The sequence below is a fragment of the Ixodes scapularis genome, unplaced genomic scaffold, assembly GCF_016920785.2.
Source record: "Ixodes scapularis isolate PalLabHiFi unplaced genomic scaffold, ASM1692078v2 PGA_scaffold5__190_contigs__length_132052651, whole genome shotgun sequence".
Classification (NCBI taxonomy): Eukaryota; Metazoa; Arthropoda; class Arachnida; order Ixodida; family Ixodidae; genus Ixodes; species Ixodes scapularis.
In genome coordinates, this window is record NW_024609880.1 from 46537854 (window position 1) to 46555775 (window position 17922).

Genomic DNA, 17922 nt, shown 5'->3' on the forward strand with positions numbered 1-17922 from the left:
GCGCAGCTCTTATGGCTCGTTCACACTTGTGAAACACGCACTCGCCGCGGACTGGGTTCGCTCGCCGAAAAGAGATAGGGCCGTTCACATTTGTTGCCGCCTGCGGAGTGCGCGGTGCGGGCGTCTCGCAGTTTTCCGAACAGATGAGAGCTGACGCGAGCTCCCAAACCTCCTCCTTGTCCGCGCGCGTCTCGTCGCCATCGTCGCCAGCTCGTCAGCGGGGATCTGACGTCAGCAAGCGCCACCTCCCCCGTGCGCTCTGATTGGCTTGCTGCGAGAGAAAACTTTTTTCCGGCGTTCAAAATTGGTCCTAGAGCGATCTTGCTCTCCGCTTGGAAATTCTGCCTGCTTTCGTAGCCGGGCGTCAAAATTCTCGCGGATCCGGCAGCAGGTACGCAAGTGTGAACGAGGCATTAAGCGCCCATTTCCGGCTTGAGCGGCGTCGGCGTCGCCGTCGCCGTCGCCGTCAACGTAACCACGTGGTGCATTATGTGAAACGTCCCATAATGCACCGCGCCGAAACATTACGCGACATTTCGCGCGTGAAAAAAGGAGGAGGGGAGGGGGAGAGGGTACGAATGAGGAGGAGGGGCATGCCCTCCCCTTAGTGCCCTCCCCTCCTCCTCCTCAAGAGCTGCGCTCTAAATCGGCGATACAAGAAGTTGTAAACGTCTTTCATTTTTTTACTCCATTCTTAAAATTTCACCTGTGAGTTGAGCTCTCAAAAAAGAGACAAATATATTTCTTTCTTTCTTTTCTTTCTTTTTTTTTTTTTTTTTGAATTACGTTGGCGTGTATGGTTTCAGGTACGTACGTTTGAAACATGAATTTTGCCAGGCGTGCCAAATGTGCTGCTTTTTGCGGTCGCTGCCCGCGCACCGGATGCTTGCAGCAACAAGGGCTCTGCAATGATGTGGTGACCTTTTGCAGCTGTTACAGCGGATATTATTCACGAGATTTCGTAAAAATGAAAGTTCTCCGAAATTATTTTTATTGCTGTTTTCTTCATTTTTTTCTTGTAGACGAAGTGTTGATGAAAAAAAAACACGAAAATAGGTGCACAGCAACACTGAAAAAAATGTATCTTAATCCTTCAACTAAAGTTCGAAGACACCGAATCTGTACCGTGTTGTGTTGTTGACGTTGTCTCTTGTTATTGTTGTCGTTGCTGTTTGCTTGTTACTTAGCTACCCTCGAAGTTTATTTATGAGAGTTCCTGAGCTACAAAAGCAAGCTGCACACAACGTGTCGGCCGTAGTCGGGAGACACGTCGATCGTATTCGTGGTGCGGTCAGAATATGCAGGGCATTTCCGGCACATGCCATACTGATGTCTCTAGGATATAATCCCCGTAAGGGAAGGTGTAATTATCCCGTACAGAGCCCGGAAACCGCACCTCGTTTGGGTGACCGTAAGCAACATCTTTTTTTTTTTTATTGCGTTGGCGTGTTCAGTTGAGGTATATGTACGTTTTAAACATGAATTTTGCGAGGCGCGCCAAATGTGCTGGTTTTTGCGGCCGCTACCCGTGCACCGGATGCTTGCAGCAGCAAGAGCTCTGCCATGATGCGGTGACCTCTTGCAGCTGTTACAGCGGATGTTATTGACGACAATTCGTAAAAATGAAGGTTCTCCAGGGTTCTTCTTTTCTATTGCTGTGTTTTTTTTGTTTTTTTTTCTTATAGCTGAAGTGCAGACGCAAAAAACACAAAAATAGGCGAACAACAACTCTGAAATAAATGTATCTCAATCTTTCAACTAAAGTTCGAAAACACCGAATGTGCGCCGTGTTGTGTTGTTGACCTTGTCTTTTGTTGTTGTTGTCGTTGTCTTTTGTTGTCGTTGTTGTTGTCTACTTGTTGTTTACTTGTTGCTTAGCTATCTTGGATGTTCATATAATAACGTTTCTGAGTTACGAAAGCAAGCTGCACTAACGTGTCTGCCGTAGTCAGGAGGCCCGCCGAACGTATTCGTGATCCACGCAGAAAATGCAGGGCATTTCCGGCACATGTCATACCGAGATCTCTAGGATATGATCCCCGTGAGTAAAGATGTAATGATCTCGTACAACGCCCGAAAACCGCACCTTCTTTGGGTGGTTGTAAGCAACATCACAACTGCATAAGGTAAATGGAAACTGTCAGCTAGAACGAGAGGGACAAAACACAGACAGGTCCTATCGTTCTAGCTGACCATTTCTTTTTGCATTATGTACCAACTATCTCAACTTCAGCCTGTTACGCATAGGGTATGTTTACGGTTTGGCAGGAATACCATAAAAGTTATAATCCGCCTGTGTACCAGATTCAGGAGAAGCTCCTCGGCGTAAGGGCCACAGGAGCAACGTAAAGTGGGCAAGTAGTTGCCCCGCAGGAGGAGGGAAAAGGGACAGCCCAATTAGGGCTTATTAACATGCTGGGGAGGGTAGAAACATGTTAATTAAGAGGGAGGAGATTGGAGTACAATTAGAGCCGGATAATTTTACTCTCTATGGGGCGCCAGAAACACACATTAGAGGTGGCTGAAAGGCCGTGTAGGGGGGTGGGGGGTCTGAACACTCTTCTGGGGTATGGGTATCTGAAAACAGGAAATAACTCGAGGAACGAAAATACAAAACACGCCATTAGGGCTAAATATGAAGAGATAAGCATATGATGTGCCGTATACCAGAGTAAGAGAGAAACAAAGACGTTAGAACATGTGGTTTTCTAGTGCATGGGATTAGTCGATCCTGCCATCCCTGAAGAAGTAACAAATCTGGTGGGAGTGCTGGGTTTATCTGGCGGGGATGAAAGAACGGAGGATAAAAGGGTTACAGTCACAAAGAGGTGGTTAGATCATTGGTGAAAATTTGCTAGGGAAAATTGAATGAAATAAAACTAAGAAGCACAGATGGTGAACAGTCGAGACAGGTAAAGATTGGGACTCCCTCATGCGTGGCTCCGCGGTCCAAAGTCTTAATCCTGTGCCTCAGACGGAGGCACAGGACAAACGCGTGCAAAACATAACTAGATTTTTTTTTATCACATCTACGCGTGGCTATATTCGGGTCGTGACTCGCGAGGAAGAACGTGTTTACAAGTTCGTGCAAGGCCAACTTGACACTCGCAATGTCAAAACAGGCAATTTGGAAAGTGTAAGAAATAGCTAGATTGTACTCCTTCAATGATAAATGATTCATAAAAAACTGGAAAGTAACAACAAAAGTAACGTCGTTACTTTCATCGTTAACTCAGAAAAAAGTAATAGAACTACAGTTGCAAGTAACATTTTTAAAAAGTAACTCGTTACAGCTACAAGTTACTAAAAACGTAACGAAGTTACAGTAACGCGTTACTATTCAAGACTGGCCACAGTGGGTTCGCTGCTGTTTTGATGCGGACAAGGCTTGTCAAAAATTGTCGACTTCCTCGCTGGGCGTGGTAAGAAAGAGACAGAAAAGCAATTCCTTGGAATTGCCTTTCTGTAGTTATTGCTACAGTTACTAACACGGATGATTTTAGACTTGCAATTACTAATTTCTTAAACGATGCATCGTGGGAATTTTTTATTCTTGTACTTCATTTCTTTCTTACTCTTATATGAGTTACAGTGCCTTACTCCTAACTGTTATGCCTTAAAAAAACAAATGAAAATGAATATGAATCCAAACTGAAAAGTAAGGTCCAGGGTATTTTTGACAGTATATTCAAGGTTTATTCTTAAATACCATGACTACAGTTGGCAGATTCTCACATGGCTGTGAAAACCGTTGGCGACCGAGGCTTATAGGCGTGCACGAGGAACACTTGACCATCGAGGGGCGAGTCACCGGCATCTTTCTCAGCCCACCATTTTGTCGACTCCTCGGTCACATCTTTCAGTAGGAGAGGGCTTTCTTCTTCTGTTACAACATATTTCAGAAGATTGTAAGACATCTGTACGGCTGAAAAAAATTGGCAGGGGCCTTTACCTTTAAAGCTTTATAATGCATGAAATGCAGATAGGAAATTGGTGAGGGAACTGTTTGTCACATGACGTATATTCTCCCGCTAAATTTAGCGGGGAAACCGAGTGTTTTATAGGTCACGTGACGTCAAATCACGTGAGGTCAATTTTCTCTGCTAAATTTAGCGGGTAACTGATTTAGTGTATAGGTCAGGTGGCGTCAATTTCCTCAAAAATTTATCGGGGAAACGGGATTGATGTTTCGGCGTCAAGGCGTGAATTTTCTTGCTAAATTTAGCGGGCAAACTGAGTTGACGCATAGGTCACGTGCCGTCAACTTTTAGGTCGCGTGACGTCACGTGACTCCACTTTCCCTGCTAAATTTAGTGGAAAATGCAGGAACGGACGGACGGAAAATATTTTAGACTTGATTGGGCATCGCGGCCCGCAACTTTTGCTGTAGTCTACCGCAGGCTGAGACCGAGTATGTGCATTCGAGTAATTCGAAGCTGTACCATGATTTGAGACAACGTAGGCGTAAATTATCACGAAGTTCTTTTACTCGAATGTTCTCCGCTACAAATTTTGTATAGACGTTTGAATATGGTAATACTTTATGTTGTTACATTAATCTAAATGCGCAAGCCTCACATGTCATATCTGGTATGTATGTTGGTGTTCCGACATGTTGTGACGATGTCGATTGAAAGAGCAAAACTGACTGAAAAAGAATAAGTTAGGCCCAAATAGAAACATCATATACACCCACCCTCGGGACTTTAAATTTAACGGCAGAAATACTCACCAATCAAGTTCTCCAGGCTGGGAAATGTGTGCTCCATTCGCTGCACCTCACACCGTGTTGGCGTCAGATCGGCGGTCTTCAAAAGACCCTTGATGTACGAGATAAGAGCTCCCTCATCCGCTATGTCTACACTCGGAGGAATAGGCTTCTCGAGGATCTATGTACGAAGGAGGGATGGCACAAACATTAGGTGATTATTCACTGGCTGCATGAACCGCCACAAGCCCATTCAAATTATTCATAATCGGGTGATTAAAATATTTTTCTACCTTCGCTAAATACTACCTAGAGCCGCATCTTAAAATTTTTAACTGAATAAACTTACCATAGTTTTCTTTTTTTTTTTCTAGGCAGCGGCAGTTGCCAAAAAATTCGAGAAATAAGAGCATCGTTCATCCCCTCAACTTGGAGCCAGAGCGAGCGGCTATGTAACCTGGTGCCTCTCCTATGCCGCCAACGTTAATCATAGCCACGCGATGGGGTTGGCAAAGCAGAAAACATGTGCTGAGCTCCAGGCATTGTTAGAGTTGGGCTATTCTCATCACCGCAGTGTTTGGACACGAGTTACTACTCGAGTCTCCTCCGAGGCACTGATTGTTATGAGCCGAAGTCGAAAGCTCACGCAGTTCTCGTGTCCAATTCATAAGCCGCGCTCGACTGTGTCAGGCGAGCGGTTTGGATTCCAGAATTACGCCGTCGAGCTTTGCGAAGGCAAGACTGAAAGAAATAGTCCCCTTTTATCCCCAGAATTGCACCGCGACCAAGAAGCTTTTGAATCAGTGGCGGTCCGTGCAAGTATACTTGGGCCAGACTATACCCTATTTCACCTTTTAATGTACCGCGGAAAAGGCTACAAGTGCGAGCTCCTTGCTCTAGGGCACATCTCGGCGGCACAAGCTCTCGTGCATTAAGGGCAGCTGCTAACGCTAAGAGCTAGCGCCTCCAGCCTTCGCTGCGGTGCATCATAAGGTGAAACGGAGTATAGAACCAGCACGCCTCTGCAAAGTCATGAACATTCCAACCCGATATCGTTTTATGACCCCAGGAGGAAACAGGGTGTGTAGGTTAATATGATCGCGTTATTTCTTGGCTTGTGATTCGTTCTTTGGGGGTTGTTATAAACAAATGTTGGTGTCACAATGGTTTCATATAAGATGTTTAAGAGTTGCCACTAACAGCTTTTTTTATCTTACGTTAGTAACTACAAATTAGTTTTACATTTCGCAAATCAACATTCTCAATATTTGTAACTTTTAGGGCCTGTAGGCTGCAGTAAGGATTCACGCGGCGACTGTTTATAAGAATACTTTACACTTTAAAGGTGCCCTGAAGAGGTTTGTAAGATCGCCTAAATATGGTGATAACTCACTCTGCTGGCCGCAAGCATCCTAGAACTCTTCTAATCATTCCATAACGATACGCGGCCCATTTCCTCATCAAAAAAGCAATCAAAGATCGAAACACACCGAGATCATCTCCGGCGATGGGAGGAGCATGTTGCGAAACCAGGGTCACTGTCAGCCAATAGCAAGTAAACGATCCTCGCGCCTCCGACCGCTGGAACCGCGGAGTGATATCTCGAATGCGCGCGGCTTGTGGCACGTACCACCGTTACTCGATCAACTCACTCATGGAACTTCCCATAGACGCTGTACATTGGAGGGGGCCGAAAACGTGTCCGATTTTTTTTTGCAGCTAGGTGGTGCTGCCGGCGCATTATTCCACGCGTTTTCGTTTGCTGCTGCTCCGCGGCTGCTTGCGAGTCCCGACTCCCCTCGAGGTTCAGCATGGTTTTTGGTTAATTTTTGCCTTTTCGCCAGTAGAAATTATAATTTGAGCATGAAAAGCGCTACAACCGTTTTGGCATACGCTTTGCATTGTTGTAAAATGCTGTGCCTTAGCTGTGCTGACAGCGTGAAGCGTTCCGAACAACCCAAATTTGTTGGCGCCACAATCCGGTGGCTACAATCAGGGCAAGCTTGTACATACTGTAAGAGTAGATGTGCCGATGACTACCAACTGCAGCAGAAACAATTTGAAAGTCGTCTGCTACTGTCAGAAAAAGCGTCAACGAACATCCGTAAGCTCAGTAGGCCAGAGATGGAACGGCCATGTACGATCTCTATGGCAACGGCCACAAGCGCGCCGTCAATGTTGATGATAGCGAGTATTAATGCGGAGCGCGCGCCCTCTAACAGGTGCCACGCAAAGCGACCCCCCTCCGGAGCGGAGTTCCAGAACCGAGTTGGTTCTAATACCGTTGGCACATAGGGCCCGGAAAACCAATCAACTTGGCGAGCGCGCGTTCAAGAGCTGACGATCGTACACATCACCCCCGTGCAAGGCAGAAAGAAAAGACAAGACAGATGAAACATAGTGCGCTCGTTTTGAGAGGATTATTGCAATATTACGTTCCCTCTCCGCGAAAAATTAACATTTCTCGACTACTCTTATTTGCTTTTATCATCTACAAAGGCACACACATTTTGCGACAACCAGCGTTTGCAACCTCAATAAAATGTCGCGTTTTCATTGGTCATATGTCGTCCTGGCTGCCGGACCAATGTTCCTCGACCCGACGGAGATGAGCTCGGTGTGTTCGATCCTTGATTGCTTTTTGAATAGGGCAATCGGCCGCTACTCTTGTGTTTTATGAATTTCTAGGATGCTTAGAGCCCGCAGAGTGAGTTATCGCCATATATAGGCGATCTCGGAAACCTCCTCAGAGCATCATTAAGAAATCTGAAGTGTCTACTTTCCCCACAAAGCAATCGGGGGAGCGAATTGCTGCAATCTATAGGTGGGGAGCTCGGCAAATGAAGAAATTAAAAGATATGTTTAGACCTTAAGACTGAGCACGGTTAAACGCCTTACTCAGTGCCACAGCGCAGACTATTCAAAGGTGAAACCTTTATAGCCTACAGGCTTTCACCTGAAGCCTCAAAAAGCGTAATCTCGATTTCCCCTCTAAATTTAGCTGAGAAAATGACGTCACCTTGCTTCATGCCACGTGACCTATACGCAAATTCCGTCTCTCCGCTAGACTTTGCGGAAAGATTGGCGTCACGTGACATGATTGCACGTGATCCTGCACGAAAATTCAGTTTCCCAGCTATGTTTAGCGAAAAACTTGACGTCACGTTACCTACACATTAATTCTGTTTACCCGCTACACTTAACGGGAAAATTGATACGTCGAAAGTAAAATTAGCACCACTACCTCCACTAGCTCTAACTAACACCAACTCTACCCTAACTCTTAGCCAAACTGTAAATAACTCTAAACGTGTATTCACAATGGTGTTCAAATCGCAAAACACGAAGCGAGGCGGCCCGTTTTTATCATCAAACGCGTGTGAAATTCCATGGAATCTTTAAGCAACCGCGCTCGGAACACTTTGTGAACGTGGTTCAACCACCCGTGTGAATACGGAGCTATTCTAACTCTAACTCTAACTAACGCTAACTCTAGCTTTAGCTATAACTTTAAATCTAATCAACTCTAAATAACTGTAAATCTAACCAACTTTAACTGACTCTAAATTGAACTAACTCTAACCGCCGACTTCACAAACCTCACTCCCCATTTGAGGCGCCCCTCCACTTCCCCAAGGATGGCGCGAGCGCCAGCGCTGGCCAATCTCGACGACAGATAGGCGGCCTAGGCTGCTTATCTTTCGTCGGGATTGGCCAGCGCCGGCCCTCGTGCCTTCCATGGGGAAGTGGAGGGGCGCCTCAATCGGAGTGAGGTTTGTGAATTTGGCGGTAACTAACACTAACTAGCCACTAACTCCACTAAACACTTGTTTTAGCACTGGTGGTTTAGCACCACTGGCGCTAAACCAACAACGTTTCATGCAGCAATGCAATTGCCAGGCAATATGTGACACCGTTCTACGTGTAAACATACTCTTCAACCTCGTCATTTTACGCGCTTGCTTTGCAGATTGCAGCAAAAGTTGGTTAAAATGCATAAAGCGCTTGAAAGAGGCAGTATTTCAAATGCTTTGCGGGAAAGTAGACAATAAATATCTTACAGTGTAAAGACTCGTCGCTGTAGTTTCTTCAGGTGCAATATATGCATTAAGATTCCAGATGTCCGTAATGCCTATAGCCAATGAAACGTCGAAAAACGTTTGCTCTCAGAAATAACGATTAGCTCTTCTTGGCGTAAATACTTTGTTATCCTTAAAAGGGGCATAACACCTGCGGGGGGGGGGGGGGGGGGGGGGGGGGTTTACTGATGGTTAAAAGATAGGAACTAAAAAAATACAGATATTAACTCACCTCTCTGTACTTCTGCCAACGGTCCATTGCGGCCATTTTTTTGTGAAACCGCATCGTAGGGCTGGAAGCGTTGAAGAGTAGAAGACACCCCCCTCCGGGTTTAATCATTCTGGCGACATTCTTCAAGACCGTCGCTTGATCCTTCATCCAGTGCAAGCAAAAGAAAGAGTAGACGCGATCGAACTCTCCGTGGCGCTCGACGAAGTCGGACACATCCTCAGACGCAATGTCCAGGACATCGTAGCAGATCTTGGGATGGGCGAAATGCTCCCGCGCATACTTCACCATGTCCTCGGACACGTCAACGGCCATGATCCTTCGGCACGGCGGGCAGCGGGGAAGAAGGCAGTCGCGCGTAAAGTCTCCAGGACCGCAGCCCACGTCGAGAAACTGCTCGTCAGAAGTGTCCTCACTCCCAAATGATCCTTCTAGTAATTCCAAAGCATGGATGCTATTTCGCCGTTGAATTTCATTGTTCACCACGTACTCGTCTGGCTCGAGGGTGCGGGAACTAGTCTCGTCTTGCACGGACATGTTGTAGACCGTAAACAGACTATCGGTAATGGCAAAAAAAAAAAAAAAATCCTCGGTGGTTCGACTATATTGGCGCTTGAAAGACGCTCTTTTCTGTCCGTGTTCAAAAGTGTATCTTTCGCGTGACTTCAGACTACTGAAACAAGGACGTATAACCCTTGAATTACCCTTTGCGTTCCGCGAGTTCCTCATAACTAACTGCAGTGAGCGCTGCCCTCCGAACTTGTGCAGCTTGAGTGTGCAGAAACAGCTGGTTGCCACGAGCAGAACTTGTCGCGCTCTTCCGTTCGGCGCTGTATAGGACAAATCTTTTTTTTTTTTCTAAGCACGTTTTTATTTGAATTGGTCGAGGGGCAGGAATTTCAAACTAGGTCAATTAACGGAATGTATATGATTCCTGTTGGGAACAACACAAGGAACTTGAAAGTAACTGTGCTACTTATTTTATACAGCAAACAAAAAAAAAATGAAAGACGTTTACAACTCCCTGTAATGATGAATTAGAGCGCAGCTCTTGAGGAGGAGGAAGAGGGGACGGAGGAGAGAGTATGCCCTTCCTCTCCTTCCCTCCTCCTCTTCTGCTCCTCTCCCAATTCGCGGAAAAAAATTCCCCGCTAAATATAGCGGAGAAATTTCCCCGCCAAATTTGGCAGAAAAGTTTCGCCTTAATATATCGGAAAAAATTCCCGCTAAATTTAATGGGTAAATTTTTCCGCTAAATTTTGAGGGAAAGTTTTCCGCTAAATCTAGCGTGGAAGTGTTTCCAGCAGATCTAACGGGGAATTTTTTCGGCTAAAATTAGCGGGACATTTTTACGCTAAATATAGCGGGACATTTATCAGCTAAAGTTGGCGGGCAATTTTTCTCCTGTATTCAGCGGGACATTTTTCAGCTAAATTTAGCGGCAAACTTTTCCGCTAAATTTTGCGGGGAAATTTTTGCGCTAAATTTAGCGGCAAACTTTTCCGCTAAATTTTGCGGGGAAATTTTTGCGCTAAATTTAACGGGGAATTTTTTTTCAGCTGAATTTAGCGGGGAATTTTTCCGTTAAATTTACCACGGAATTTTTTTCGCTAAATTTAGCGGGAACATTTTCCCGTTCTATTTAACGGGACATTTTCCAGGTAAATTTAGCGGAAAATGTTTCCGCTATATCTAGCGAGAAAATTTTTCCATTGAACTTATTATGGAATTTTTTCGGCTAAATTTAGTGGGGAGCTTCTTGCGCTAAATATAGCAGGAAATTTTTTTCGCTAAATTTAGCGGGAAAGTTTTTCCCGATAAATTTTGCCGGGAAATAGTTCCGCTATATTTAGCAGGAAACTTTTACCGCTAAATTCAGCGGAAAGATATTCGCGCTAAATTTAGTGGGGAAATTTTTCGCTAAATTTAGCTGGGAAATGTTTCGGCTAAATTAAGCGGAAAATTTTTCTGCTAAATTTATCGGAGAAAGTTTTCTGCTAAATATAGGGGAGAATGTTTTTCCGCTAAATTTAGGGCGAAAACTTTCCTCCCCCTCCTCTCTTGTGACGTCACACGTGACGTCCTTATGCGAAACGTCCCATTATGCGACGCGCAGTTACGCCGCCGCCGACGGAGACGGCGACGCCGCTCAAGCCGGAAACGGGCGCCTAATCGCTGCGCTCTAAAAACGTAGATGTATCTCCTATTGAGCAAAAATACGTTATACTTTTCATTTGATTGAAATCGACAGCTATACAGGGTGTTCGAACCACTACCGCCCGCCATGACAGAGGGATAGAGATACTTACGGTTCTTCAGGTTGACCATGTGTTTGTAGACCACCTCCTTCACTAACGGAGGCCACCGTAAAGCCACAGAAGGGGCACGACCACGACGTCAGTGTTCGACTAGGAGTCGTGTCCTCACTGGTTGGACACGAGTTCCAACTTGGTAAAACGGAGTTTCAGGCGAGTTGGTTGTTCATGACTGACAAGGAAACAGCGCACCCTCAAAACAAGCACTTTAAAGCTTTCATGCACACAAAAGAAAGAGCCAGTTACACAGCGCTGAATGATCACTCTAGGTTATATTTACAATTTTTGTTTTTGTCTTTCTTTGTGGACTAGGGTTTCTATGGCAAAAAATTGCCGTTGTCTTCTTCCTTCTTCTTCCTGTTTTTGTAGTATGAAGCTAAACCGCAAAAAAATATTGTACGGCTAAGTACTCTAGTTCTTTTTTTGATAACATTATAGAAGGAGTGCTGACACATCTCTCCTCTTGTCTGGCAATGTTCTCTGCTTCCATGAATTATCTTGTTAGCTTGTCGTGGTTCCTGCCTAACACTGTGCGATTCTCCAGCTGCGCTGAGCAGCCACAGTGTTGGCAGTAAATTCCCAGGTGTCCGGAGCTTTTGTTGGTGATATTGCAGTTGTCCTCACGAAGGCGATCGTTGACGCACCGTCTGGTCTGTCCTATGTATTGTCGTCCACAGAATAGAGGGAAGGAGTAGACCACCTTTTCGGTACACTGTACGAAGTTGTTTTTATGTTTCTTCGTGCACCTGACTGTGATTCTTGTGGGTGTATTTACTCTGTTGCACAGGCTATGAAGTTTGCTACGGGCTGAGAAGACGATTTCCAGGTTAACTCTATTAGCTATTTCTTTAGACCGTGGGAAAAGTTGTGAATATATGGCACAATGATCGGTTTTTTGGCCCTGTCTTTTTCTTTTTGTTTAATGTTGTCCCCTTGTTTGATGTCTTTGATGAGTCTTTCGGCCACTGATATCAGTAAGGAGGTGGGATATTCTGCGCATTTTAATCACGAGAGTTGTCCGTTGAAGCTTGTTTGCATGGAATGGCAGCATGATATTGTAATTGCGTTGTTGAGACTTAACCGCGCAATGCTCCGCTTAACAAGTTTCGAGTGCGCCGGGTTGAAACGTACAAGCGGCTTTTTCCCCCTGGGCTCATAGGACCAGCAGACATGATAAGGTAAAATAAAAAGTCGCAGATACAGGAATCTTAACGAGTGTTCAACTGGAAGTTCATGCGTAATGTCTAAAGGGTTCATGCAGCCTTTAAAGCTGTCTAGAACTTCGGCAACCATGGTTGTAAAGTAGTGATCATCGGTTTCTAGCGCGATTAAATAATCGTCAACATACCGGAAAATTTTGATAACTTTGAAGGTATCTAAGGTGTGTTGTAACTGCCTGTCTTGGTGGGCAAGATAGAGGTCGCTAAGGACAGGGGCAACGCATGATCCTATGCAGACTCCCTGCTTCTGTAGGTATGTGTGACTATCCCAAGTAGCGAACGTGGATTTGAGATAGAGGTTAATCAAGTTCAAAAATCTTCCTTGGAATATGCCTGATGCATTCTGGAATGCAAAAGTGCTATAGGTGTCTATGCTCTCCTCAATGCACTGTAGAAGACTGTCTTGGGGCAGGGCACAGTATAGGTCCTTAATATCGATGGAGAACACTTTAAGATCTTTCCGGCCCTGATGCTCATGGAAGAAGGTGAAGACGTCGTAGGAACTTCTGATCAGGTACGGATCGTCAACGGTGAGCATATTCAGTCTTTCTTGTAAATATACGGCCACTGACTCTTGCCACTTTCCGTTTTTAGAAATTAGAACTCTATGGGGCCAGTCTGTTTTGTGAGTTTTTGCGCTGAAGAATAATTCTAGGCTCAACTTTTTACTGCGATCAATATAGGAGCAGAGCTGTTTTAAATCTTGCGATTGGCAAAATTGTTTTGCTTCCCTTTTCATTTTTTCCAGAGATGTCCGTTGTGGCTGCAGAAAACGGATTCGATTGTTGTTAATGCCTTTCCTCGAAATGTGTCCTCCTGCATGAGGAGAAAGCCTCCATCCTTGTCAAAGGGCATAAGATATAGTGAGTGCTTTTTGAGGTATGTTTCTACGTTCAAGATGGGTAAAGGAGTAACTGATGGCTTTTTCTGAAGAAGTAAGTCCACTCCTTCAGAGGTGCAACGATCAATCTCGGCCTCAGGCGCTCGTCTTGGCACCTGCCTGACGATGGAAAGTAGCTCTGGTTTCGTCTTCTTAGGTTCCACTGCGAACTTCAGGCCTAGATTGAGATTATGCTGCACAGAGTCTGGTAAATGGATGTCGCCTATTGTGCGCACTGGGTTACTCAAACCCATTTCTTTCTTTGGTGTGTTGATGCGGAGGAACCTAAGAAGTGCACTGGAGGGAAATTTGAATTGGGCTTCATATTTCTATTTGTTTATTAAAAAACTACGACACTCCATAATGAAACAATTTTTTTGTAATGTCCTGATATGCCATTTCAACGCCTAGCATGAAAACAAAATTTTGGCGTGTAAGAGGCTTTTTAACCTATACATAAATTTACATATATATATATATATATATATATATATATATATATATATATACAACACGGGCACTTCACACCATCGTACGTGGTCTCCGAGAAGGATATAAACGAAATTGTGCAGATGAATGAACCGTACTTATTCCAATGAATTAAAGAATCCAAGTTTCCAGGAACCCGCCGACAGCCAAAAAACGGCGGAGCCAGGATCCTGGCTCCGCCGTTTTTTGGCTTTCGGCGGGTTCCTGTAAACTTGGATTCTTTAATAGACCCTTTCGGGAATTCAGTCTGGCCACTTTGATCACTATCATCATCATCTGAAAACGGCATATGTGCTATACTAATGGCCGCCTTCTGTTTTTTTTTTTTTTTTTTTTTTTTTTTTTTATTTCCAATACTACTAATCCCATTCGGGATTACTGTAGGGTGGTACATCATACTGAAATATATATCTTTTAATACACATTTGAAGATAATGGTATGCAAGCCTGTGTCGACAGGTGCGCTTCCAAGTTCCTAAGAAACTGCTCTACACTAGTGGAATGCACAATGTTTCGCGGCAAGTGATTCCATTCGTTGATAGCGCGGGGGAAGAAGGAATATTTGAAGCAATTATTGTGGGTTGGAAGTTCTTCGTAAAACTTACCATGGTTATATCTTGTTAGCCGTTTACTAGTAGGAGTTAGACAGATGAAGGGAGAAGTTGAAGATGCTCCTAAGCAGATGATTCGATGCCTTTACATTCTCGACGTTAGCGCGACGTGAAGCAGGAATTGGACGCAAGAGCTGCGTAAGCGTTCATTCCTAACTCGGTCCCAGTCAATCTGTTAGTAGCACTCACTCGGCTTTAAAGCACCTTGATGTATAGGACTATCAAGGCGTCTATATGGGTTGGCGCTTCGTTCCGACTGGCTGCATTTGTTTTGCCATCGATACTAAAAGAGATTGAAAAATAAATGTGAAGTGCACATTTTCGTTTACCGTTGACCTTTAAGTGACGGTGCCCCATTAAATACTGCAGACCACAGGTTCATTGCCACCATTAGTACAGTAAAAGATAAACTGCCATTTGAGTCACCAGATGGCACTGAATTCCGGAAAGGGTCTATTCATTGGAATAAGTACAGTTCAATCATCTGCACAATTTCGTTTATATATATATATATCTCGGAGTTGAAATGTTCAACGGGACGAATTCAAAGGACGACTGTTCTCGAAGCACCTCCTCGGTCCCGTGTTTATTTCTTTTCTTCTGTCGCCCTTTTGGGCTGGCGCGTGGCCTCCTGTGCAGGCCTGGCTTGCTGTTAGGCTTGCCTCAGCCTATGTCGCCACAGATGTCTCCCCCTAGTGTCCCGATGGCAGAGGCTGAAGCAGGATACGAATTTGACAGGGAGAGGAAAGAGAAAAAAAATGTATAAATGTCTTTCGCGGCGGAGGCTCACGTATCTTCAATAGCAGCGGTCTTGGAGTGAGATGTAGGCAGAAATTGTCTTCGTCTCGCAGATAATTGTTGTATCAAAATCATACATTGAATCTTAAGGGTGTGTCAAAGATTCGTGCTTGCGGGGAAACTCTGAGTGCTACGAAGCTGGGGCCCACGTTACCTTCTTAGGTTGGATGTGGTGTGTTTCAGGGGACTCAGTTCCCGAAAACAATGTGGTTGATGAAAAAGAGGGCGAAGGTGTGTCGGTATAAGCAAGTTTGATCCTATCAACTGTGACGACTTGCTGGCGGCCATTGAGGTCCAATGTCATTGTTTTTATAGAGCGTTAGAGATTCTTGAAGGGTTCATCGTACGCCGGAGTAAGGCTCTTTTGATGAGCTCACTGCGTACAAAAACATGTGTGCACGACGCTAGACCTTGAGACCTGAAGAGCTTTTGGTGAGACGAGTGTCGAGGGGAAGTTGGCTGGATATATCGAAAGAACTCGCGCAATCTATTCACGTAGGTTGACCGAGATGATACGTTCTCATCCTGTGGGGTGAAAAACTCCCCGGGGAGCCTAGGTGTGGCACCATATACTAGCTCGGATGACGTGAAGCCGAGATCAGGCTTGAAGGCACATCTTATGCTCAGGAGAACCAGGGGGAGATGTTGAAGCCAATGAGTGCGGTCATCTTGAGCTACGAATGCAGTCTTGAGTTGACGGTGTAGCCGCTCCACCATCCAGTTGGCGGAAGGGTGGTATGCTGTGGCCAGGATATGGCCCGCACCAAGGAGTTGGGTGAGTGCTATGAATAACGCATACTCGAATTGGCGCCCCTATCAGTTATGATGGTGGAGGGGCACACGTAACGAGAAACCCAGTGCATTACAAAGGCATCAGCAACAGTTTCGGCCGTAATGTCTGGGAGTGGTATCGCCTCCGGCCATCTGGTATACCTATCTACGCAGGTGAGCAGGTATCTGAAACCTTGGCATGGAGGCAAAGGTCTAACCAGGTCGAGATGTATGTGGTCCAACCTTGTTTCAGGGAGCCGGAAATGGACTAGGGGTGTTACTGTATGTCTGGCGATCTTGACCCACTGACACTGCAGACAATTCTTGGTCCACCGACGTACGTCAGCATTTATGCTGGGCCATACAGCGGGCAGTGTCCATCCGCTGTGTGGAGCGAATTCCCGGATGGCTAGCATTGTGTAGGGCTTCAAAGACTGTTCTCCGGAATGGCAGAGGTACGTAAGGGCGTGGTTTGTTGGTTGATAGATAGCAAGTGATAGTTGATGAGGCAAGTGGTAATGGGATATCTCTAAGTTGCAGTGAGGATTCTTTTTGTCGCTCTGCAACTAGATAAGGATCGTTGTGTTGTGCTTGGGCTATCGCTTGAAAATGCATTGTGACAGGTTGGATGGAGAGGGTCTCCACTCTCGAAAGAGCGTCCGAAGCGGTGTTTTCTGATCTTTGCACGTGTCGCATGTCAACAGTGAGTTCGGAGATAAATCTAGCTGTCTTATCTCACGAGCGGAGTAGTTTGTATGATTTCCTCTGAATGCGAAAGTGACAGGTTTATAGTCTGTTAGTATGTAAAACGTAGTGCCTTCCAGGTTGTGATGGAAAAGTTTTACACTCAGGAAGATGGCCAGCAATTCGCGTCCAAAGGTGCTATACCTTGTCTCGGCTGGTTTTAACTTCTGGGAGAAAAATCCGAGCGGGCGCAACTCTCCCTCAGTGTATAGTTGTAGGACAGCACCAACTGCAATATTTGAAGCATCTGTCATTAGTCGTATGGGAGCGTCAGTTTCCAGGTGGACGAGGAGATTAGCGTCATCCAGGGCTTCCTTCGCGCTCGAGAAAGCAGACGCTGCTTCGGCTGACCACTCCATGGTTGTATTGGAACCGTTTTTTGTTCTGAGGAGGTTTGTAAGGGGTTGGAGAATACGAGCGCTGTCAGGAATGAAGCGTCGGTGAAAATTGAATAGGCCAAAGAACTCGCGGAGCTTGCGCAGTGATGTAGGTTCGGGAAATTACGCACCGCTTGAACCTTGTCCTCCATTCGTGTGACACCGGCGGCGGTTACATGATGGCCAAGAAAGTCGACTGCGGAGACTCTGAATACGCACTTGCCTGGATTGATGATTAAGCCGAAGGACTGAAGGCGGTCGAAAAGGAGTTTGAGATGTTGTTCATGTTCGTCCATGGAAGTGCTTGCGACGAGGAGATCGTCAAGGTAGGCGAAAACAAAGTTGAGGCATCTTGTCACTTTTTTGATAAAGCGTTGAAATGTTTGCGCTGCATTGCGCAACCCAAATGGCATTCGTACATATTGGAAAAACCCAAAAGTAGTGGTGATGACCGTCTTCGGAATGTCAGAGAGTTCAACGGGTATCTTATGATAAGCCTTGACCAAATCTAACTTGCTGTAACTACTCTTACCAGCAAGATTTGCTGTAAAATCTTGTATATGTGGAAAAGGGTACCGGTCGGGCACAGTGTGGGCATTAAGTGCGCGATAGTCTCCACAGGGGCGCCATTCGCCAGCGTTTGCTTTTGGGACGAGATGGAGGAGGAACGACCAATTGCTTGCAGACGGGCGAATTATGCA

General features: G+C 45.4%; 1 protein-coding gene across 1 annotated transcript; it reads right to left on the bottom strand.

Moving 5' to 3' along the window:
* Positions 1-3731: 3731 nt before the first annotated feature.
* LOC8036915 (juvenile hormone acid O-methyltransferase-like) lies at positions 3732-9553 on the bottom strand. Its single transcript, XM_029971783.2, has 3 exons — positions 9020-9553; positions 4733-4889; positions 3732-3925 (listed from the first exon to the last, which is right to left on the bottom strand). The coding sequence occupies exons 1-3, from the start codon at positions 9551-9553 to the stop codon at positions 3732-3734; spliced, it is 885 nt and encodes a 294-aa protein (XP_029827643.2).
* Between the last annotated feature and the right edge of the window lie 8369 nt (positions 9554-17922).

Bases quoted from the DNA above. Each gene is read 5' to 3' on its own strand.
- LOC8036915 (XM_029971783.2), bottom strand. From the start codon at position 9,553: ATGTCCGTGCAAGACGAGACTAGTTCCCGCACCCTCGAGCCAGACGAG. The intron at 4,890-9,019 runs GTGAGTTAATAT...CTTCGTACATAG, and splicing joins GTTGGCAGAAGTACAGAGAG to ATCCTCGAGAAGCCTATTCC. The intron at 3,926-4,732 runs GTGAGTATTTCT...AATTTTTTTCAG, and splicing joins CAGCCTGGAGAACTTGATTG to CCGTACAGATGTCTTACAAT.